We start from the raw sequence: 7,995 nt of genomic DNA on the forward strand, positions 1-7,995 counted from the left end.
TCTCTCTCTCTCTCTCTCTCTCTCTCTCTCTCTCTCTCTTCTCTCTCTCTCTTTCTTTCTCTTTTTTCCAGAGATGAAAGGTGTGTTTTAAATCTCTGTACCAAGGACAGGCTAAAGAAGATGGGCCCTTGTAGGGTAGTTACTGGTGAATGCTCATAGGCTCCTGAAAATGCACCTGACTTTTGTGATGACATTGATCCTATTGCCTTGACACATAATACCAAGAAGGCTGAGAGTTCATATTAGGACCCTACTCTGAAAGGTAGCACCCATTGCATCTTGGGAGCCACAGTGGTTGGAGCAAAGAAGCCCCATAAAGAGACAGGAAGGATGAGACTGCAGAGTTTGCTCTTCTCTTACCTGTTTGCTTCTGGGGAGGCTGGGCATGGCAGCCTCTGAAAACACCATTGTGTAGGAGATGGTTTCCTTGCTTTAGCTGAATGTCCCTTTTTGCCTTTGTCACTTGAGTAGCAAGATCCCTTCTAAGTGCCAGTGATTCTCCCCTGTCCCCATCTAGCTTTAAAAAATGAGCTTCACACAGTGCTGTAAGGACTGAAGAGTAAGGCAGTCTTCCACATTCTCAGTGTCCTGAGCCCTTCCCCATTGCCACTGATTTCTCTCAGCTCAGCAGATGAAGTGGTTGTTGCTCTAGCTTCTCCTTGACTTGAGAACTTTGTATAAGAAATTTCATTATCCAAATTTACAGAAATGAACAGTTTCTACATAGAGTAGGACAGTCCACTAGCTGTGGAAACTGGTTACCTCCTGATATCCACTGGCATTCTGGTTCCTGAGGGTGCAGGTAGGCCAGGGTTGAGAATGTATTTTCCAGCAAATGCCTGTGTGGTCTGTAGTCCACAGCCCTCCACAGCTACCCACCCCTAGCCCTCCCACCCCTAGAACTCACCCTTTCAGTCACTGTGTTTCTGATAGCCGTGGGGGAGCCCTTGATTGACTGTAGCATGGGGTAGGGAGGCTTGGGTCAGCCTCATGGCACTATGCTTGCATGGATTCCCTTCATCTGCTGTGCCTGTTGGTGATCGTGTAGTGTACCCACAGGCTGTCATATTCGTACTATTCACCCCATGCTTCCACTTTTCTCTTGGAGTCTCATTTGTAGTCTGTGGCTTTTCCGGGGAGGCCACAGAGCACCCTCTATGGAGCTCTCTAGCTTAGTGTGAAAGGCTGTCGGACCTCTTGGAGGAGGATGTTTTCCCAGCCATCCAGTGGCCTCCAGACCCACCCATTCCTGACATCAGATACTGAATGTAGCCAGGCCCAGCTGGCCATGAGACACGCACTACCCAGCCCTGTCTGCTGTCCTTCCTTGCAGATGTGTACTGAGTTTTCTCCCACAACATGGGCATCTGTTCTCTCAAGATGTATATATATTCTTACTGTACATAAAGACTTTCCTTAAGTCATACAGAAAGTGTTGTGACAAGGGGACTTGGGCACCTTGTTGTGAATGCCATTGTGGAATTCTCTGTGTGTTCACAACCCAGCCCTTACCTTTTCTTGTTTGACATAAATCTATGGGCATGCATGAAGTTCTCCAACAAGATTCCATGCCAGCCGAGCACTGACTGCATCTCTAGTCCAAACAAGGTCTTCATAGACTGACTGGGGCTCGTGGGAGCCTGATGCGCCCTTTTTGAGGCTCTACCGTTCCACGCTCCTCTACTTTGAGGGCATCTCTCATACTCCTGTTTTGGCAAACTGGAAAATGACCCTGCCGAGGTCTGTACCTCCCACCTCAATTGCCATTGACTTTGAGTCCCAAACTTGAGTGTGCTGGGCTGCTGGCACTCTGGAGAGAGCTAGCAGGAGAGGTTTCCTGTCACCCTGGGAACAGTGCTTACTTCAGGGGTACTTCTAACTGCTCAGTTTGTGACTATTTTTAAACAGTTTGCCAATAGGAAGCTCCTGATAACACTTGCTACATATCATGCTTTAATTGCTTGTACAGTTAACCTTTAATTTTGTTTAGTAAAGTGTATCAAACTAGGACTTTTTGAATTGTAAACCTGAGGTTTTATTAAAATAAAGTCATGTAAAATTGTTACTTAAAAAATGCAATAGTGATAAAAACTGCATGGTTCTGGTACAGAGACAGACAGGTAGATCAATGTACTCAAATTAAAGACACAGAAATGAACCCACAAGCCTATGAACACTTAATCTTTGACAAAGAATCCAAATCATCCATTGGGAAAAAGGAAGCATTTTCAACAAATGGTGCTGGCTCAATTGGTGGTCAGCATGTAGAAGAATGCAAATTGATCCATTTTTATCTCCTTGTACAAAGCTCAAGTCCAAGTGGATTAAGGACCTCCACAAAAAACCAGATATGTTGAATCTAATAGAAGAGAAAGTAGGAAAGAACCTTGAACACATTGGCACAGGGGAAAATTTCCTGAACAGACATCAATGGCTCATGTTCTAATATCAACAATTGACAAATGAGACCTCATAAAATCTAAAAGCTTCTTCAAGGCAAATGATACTGTCAATAGGACAAAATGGAAACCCACAGATTGGGAAAAGATCTCTACCAACTCTAGATCCAATAGAGGACTAATATCCAAAATATTCAAAGAACTCAAGAAGTTATAGTCCAGAAAATCAAATAACCCTGTAAAAATGGGGTATAGAGCTAAATAAAAAGTTTTCAACTGTGGAGTCTAAAATGGCTGAGATGCACTTAAAGAGATGTTCAATATCCTTAGTCACCAGGGAAATGCAAATCAAAACGACCCTGAGATTCTACCTCACAACAGTCAAAACAGTTAAGATCAAAAACGCAGGTGTCAGCAGATGTTGGCAAGGATGTGGAGAAAGATGAGCACTCCTCCATTGCTGGTGGGAATGTAAGCTGGTAAAAGCACTCTGGAAATCAATCTGGTGGTTCCTCAGAAAATTAGACATAGTACTACCTGAGGACCCAGCTATACCTCTCTTGGGCATGTACTCAAAAGATGAGCCACAATATAACAAGGGCACATACTCCACTATGTTCATAGCAGCCTAATTTATAATAGGCAGAAGCTGGAAACAACCTATATATCCCTCAACAGAAAATGGATAGAGAAAATGTAGTACATTTATACAATCGAGTAGTATATAGCTATTAAAAACAATTTCTTCATGAAATTTGAAGGCAAATGGATGTAACTAGAAAATATCATCCTCCTTCTGGTCTGGGCCAGTGCCCTGAGCAGACCTTGGATGAGAACTCTGCAGCAAGTCCAAGAACACTCAGAGGAAGCTCTAATCCCAGGCACTCTAATGCCCAGGATCCCAGGACCCCAGGATCCCAGGATTCCAGGATCCCAGGAGCTTGGTCACACCAGGATCTCAGGGTCCCAGAGGCAGCTTGACTTCCAAGAGCTCTGACCCAGGATCTCAGGATCACAGGATCACAGAGAAAGCTGAACTCTGAGGAGTTCTGATACAACCAGGATCACAGAAAGGACAGGCTCCAGTAAGATATAGTGAGGGCAGGTAGCACTAGAAATAAGATGGCAGGAGGCAAACATAAGAACATAAGCAACAGAAACCAAGGTTACTGGGCATCATCAGAACCCAATTCTCCCACCATAGGAAGTCCTGGATATACCATCACACCGGGAAAGCAAGATTCAAATCTAAAATCACTTCTCCTGATAATGATAGAGGATATTGAGAAGGACATATAACTCCTTAAAGAAACAGAGGAAAACACTGGTAAATAGCTAGAAGCCCTTAAAGAGAAAACACAAAAATCCCTTAAAGAACTACAGGAAAACACAATCAAACAGGTGAAGGAAATGAATAAAACTATCCAAGATCTAAAAATGGAAATAGAAACAATAAAGAAATCACAAAGAGAGACAACCCTGAAGATATAAAACCTAGGGAAGAGATCAGGAGTCATAGATGCAAGCATCAGCAACAGAATACAAGAGATAGAAGAGAAAATCTCAGGGGCAGAAGATACCAAAGAAAACATTGACACAACAGTCAAAGAAAATGCAAAACACAAAAAACTCCTAACCCCAAAGATCCAGGAAATCCAGGACACAATGAGAAGACTTAAGCATAACAGGTATAGACGACAACAAAGATTCCCATCTTAAAGGGCCAGTAAATATCTTCAACAAAATTATAGAAGAAAACTTCCCTAGCCTAAAGAAGGGATGCCCATGAACATACAAGAAGCCTACAGAACACCAAATAGACTGGATCAGAAAAGAAATTCCTCCTGTCACATAATAATCAAAACAACAAATGCACTAAACAAAGAAAGAATATTAAAAGCAGTAAGGGAAAAAGGTCAAGTAACGTATAAAGGCAGGCCTATCAGAATTACACCAGACTTCTCACCAAAGACTATGAAAGCCAGATGATCCTGAGTTGATGTCATCCAGACCCTAAGAGAACACAAATGTCAGCCCAGGCTACTATACCCAGCAAAACTCTCAATTACCATAGATGGAGAAAACAAGATATTCTCTGACCAAACAAAATTTGCACAATATTTTTCCATAAATCCAGCCCTACAAATGATAATAGATAGAAAACACCAACATAAGGAGGGAAACTACACCCTAGAAAAAGTAATCTTTCAACAAATCCAAAAGATAGGCACACAAACATAATTCTACTTCTAACAACAAAAATAACAGGAAGCAACAATCACTTTTTCTTAATATCTCTTAGAATCAATTGACTCAATTTCCCAACAAAAAGATATAGACTAATAGATTGGATACATAAACAGGACCCATCATTTTGCTGCATACAGGAAATGCACCTCAGTGACAAAGACAGACACTACCTCAGAGTAAAAGGTTGGAAAACAATTTTCCAAGCAAATGGTCCAAAGAAACTAGCTGGAGTAGCAGTTCTAATATCAAATAAAATCAACTTTCAACCAGAAAAGTTCCTGTCCAAAAGAAAGACAGGGACAAAATCAGAACAGAGACTAAAGGAAAGGCCATCCAGAAACCACCCCACCTAGGGGTCCTTCCCATCTGCAGACACCAACCCCCCACACTAGTGCTGTGCCAAGTAGTGCTTGCTGACAAGAGCCTGATATGGCTGTTAACTGAGTTTCTACCAGCACCTGGCCAATACGGATGCAGATACTCACAGGAAACCTTCGGACTGAGCCAGGGAACTACAATGAAAGAACTAGGGGAAAGGCTGATGGAGTTGAAGGGAATTGCAACCCCACAAGAAGAACAATATCAACTAACTGGACCAACCAGAGCTCCCAAGGACTAAACCACCAACCAAAGTGTATACATGGAGGGAGTCAGGACACCACATACATATGTAGCAGAGGATGGCTTTATCTGACATCAGTGGGAGGGGAGGCAGTCTTGATGCCCCAATGTAGGGGTATACTAGAGGGGTGAGGCACAGGAGTAGGTGAATGAGTGGAGGAGAACCCTCATAGAGGTAAATGGGAGGGAGTTGGGAGGATAGCTTGAGGGTTTTGTGGAGAGGTAACTGGGAAGGAGGATATAATTTGAAATGTAAGCAAATAAAATGATTAATAAAAAAGGAAAAAAACAAAAAGAAAAAAGAAAAAAAGATTAGAAATGTGTCTCTCCCCTCTCTCTCTCTGTGTGTGTGTTTGTGTGTGTGTGTGTGTGTGTGTGTGTGTGTGTGTGTGTGTTGTGTTCCTAGCCTGGATAGATAAAATTTTCTGAAATGTAGCTAACAGTATACGTTTTTGGAGTGTTTTAAAAAACCTTTGGTGGGTTCAGCCAGGAGAGTCTTATACACATATAGACTCCTCAAAGTAAACAGCATTCAACAATGTCTGAGGTTTATATCTAGATATTTATAAGAAATAAGGTTTAAACATTTTTAAACTCCAGCATAACAGCATGAATCACTGTTTGATTTACCTTCACCAACAGGTTTAACTTATGAAGTCTTGGAGGGCAGATGTTGTAGAACAGCCCATGTAGTCTATATTAAATTTGTACTTTTAAAAAATGGTATTGTTATGGAAGATAACACTTTCTATATCAACAGCCACTATTCCTTTGGAGACAGAAAATCAGGTACAATGTTTCTGGTATCCTTCATGGCGCTGGGATTATAAACCAAAGGTTAGTTTCCAAATATGTCCACACACTGGAATTGCTTGGGAGCTGTGAAAATACTGAGCCCCATCCTGAAATAGGAATGTAATTGGTGGTGGGTTGCAGCCAAGGTTTGGGAGTTTTGAAGAGTATTCATGTGATTCTAATGTGTAGGCAAGTTTGGGACCTACTAAACTGGATATTTTGAACTACAAAGTTCAAATGTAAACCTCTGAATGAGGTAAATATTAAGGTTTCTGTGCAAAACTTGCAGTCAAACAATAAAATTAGGCTAACTGAATTTTCCAGCATGTAGTTAGTGTGCCCCCTGTAGGGCATTGTTCACATAAAACAAAGGTTTTTAATCCTTGGGTGGTAACCCCTTTGGTGTCGAATGACCTTTTCACAGGGGTTGCATATCAGATGTCCTATATATCAGATATTTACATTATGGTTAATAACAGCAGCAAAATTATAGTTATGAAGTAGCAATGCAAGAATTTCATGGTTGGGGATCACCCCAACTTGAAGAACTATATTAAAAGGTCACAGCATTAGGATGGTTGAGAACCACTGACATAAATACAGATTAACTGATGGAAACATAAATCAGTTATATACATAGAGTCACATACATAAAGATTATAATTAGTCAACCAAGATTCTAAAATGACTGTCAGTTTGAATCTATATGCCCAATTAGAATTATCAGATAAAAATTAGAGAGCCCAGTAAGGTTAGAATTTCATATAAACAATAAATAATTTTAGTATACATGTATACCATGCACTACTTTGGATATAGTTATATTAAATGTATTTTCCTGGAATTCAAATTTAATTGCGTTCTTGTAATTTTATCTACTCAAACCTTCCCTGACATTTTTAAATGACTTGCTTGAGGTAATTATGACAAGAATTAAGTTCATCTTTTTACTCATGTGTTCTGTTTTTTGAGTTATATTGCTTGGTTAACCACCCCAAGTTCCAATGATTCCATGCTGAGACAATTCTACCTTATTCTGCCTCTTCTGTCGTCTTCGGAGACGAAGGAACTCTTTATGTTGCCTGGAGACAAAGTTCACTGCTGCATATTCCAGTAAGGCAGCAAACACAAACAGAAGGCACACAGCCATCCAGATGTCAATCGCTTTCACGTAGGAAACCTGAAGAACGGGATGGGGTGAGAGAGAGAAAAAAATGGAAGCTATGAAGGCTTCAGAAGACCTAATTCCACAGTTATGTGAATGGCACACATAATGGTCAAGGATTTTCTATTCTTTACTTTAGAAGGCTACTATAACTGGTGCTGCAACAAATGTCTACCAATAGAAGAATGTATAAAGAAATTGTGTAATTGTGAAACACGATCTCACTTTTATGAAATCTGAAAGTGTTTCTCTCATAGAAGTTGAGAGTAGAAAAAGTTTATTTCACAGAAACTTCCAGAGACTGGAAGAGATGGCTAAATGGATATAATGCTATTATTGGAGGAATTTAACTTAATTTTAGGTGGCACAGAATCATGAACAAAATTAAAAGCAAAGTACCATATATTTCAAAAGAATTAGAAAAAAGGATTTCAATCTACTTGCCAGAAAGAAATATTAAAAAAAAATTAAGATGGTGGATGTGCTAATTACTGAGTTGACCATTCCTTAATGCAGACATGAATCACAGTTGGTGAATGACTTTATGGATCAACCATCTTAATGCCTACCCCAACTCTTAAATGAATGTAACCTGTTCTCTGTGGGCTGAGAATAAAGTCACTCACTCACAAATAGCTTTGACTATAGCAGGAAGTCTGTATCCAAAAATCAAGCCTACAATTCATTTCTTGGTGCGTCAGAACTATCAACTCTCAGCTTAGCTACGATGGAGGTAAAATCCTTTGGTGATGTGAGGGTCATTGA

General features: G+C 40.5%; 1 protein-coding gene across 3 annotated transcripts in view; it reads right to left on the minus strand.

Annotated features, from left to right (window-relative positions):
* Positions 1–7,995, minus strand: part of Glra2 (glycine receptor alpha 2) — a 204,574-nt gene that overhangs the window by 48,935 nt on the left and 147,644 nt on the right. For all 3 annotated transcript variants that reach the window (XM_031371060.1, XM_031371052.1, XM_031371071.1), the window contains one exon: positions 7,096–7,245. In XM_031371060.1, the coding sequence (XP_031226920.1) occupies positions 7,096–7,245 (150 nt within the window). The remainder of the gene's footprint in view (positions 1–7,095; positions 7,246–7,995) is intronic.

The sequence above is a fragment of the Mastomys coucha genome, chromosome X (assembly GCF_008632895.1).
Source record: "Mastomys coucha isolate ucsf_1 chromosome X, UCSF_Mcou_1, whole genome shotgun sequence".
Classification (NCBI taxonomy): Eukaryota; Metazoa; Chordata; class Mammalia; order Rodentia; family Muridae; genus Mastomys; species Mastomys coucha.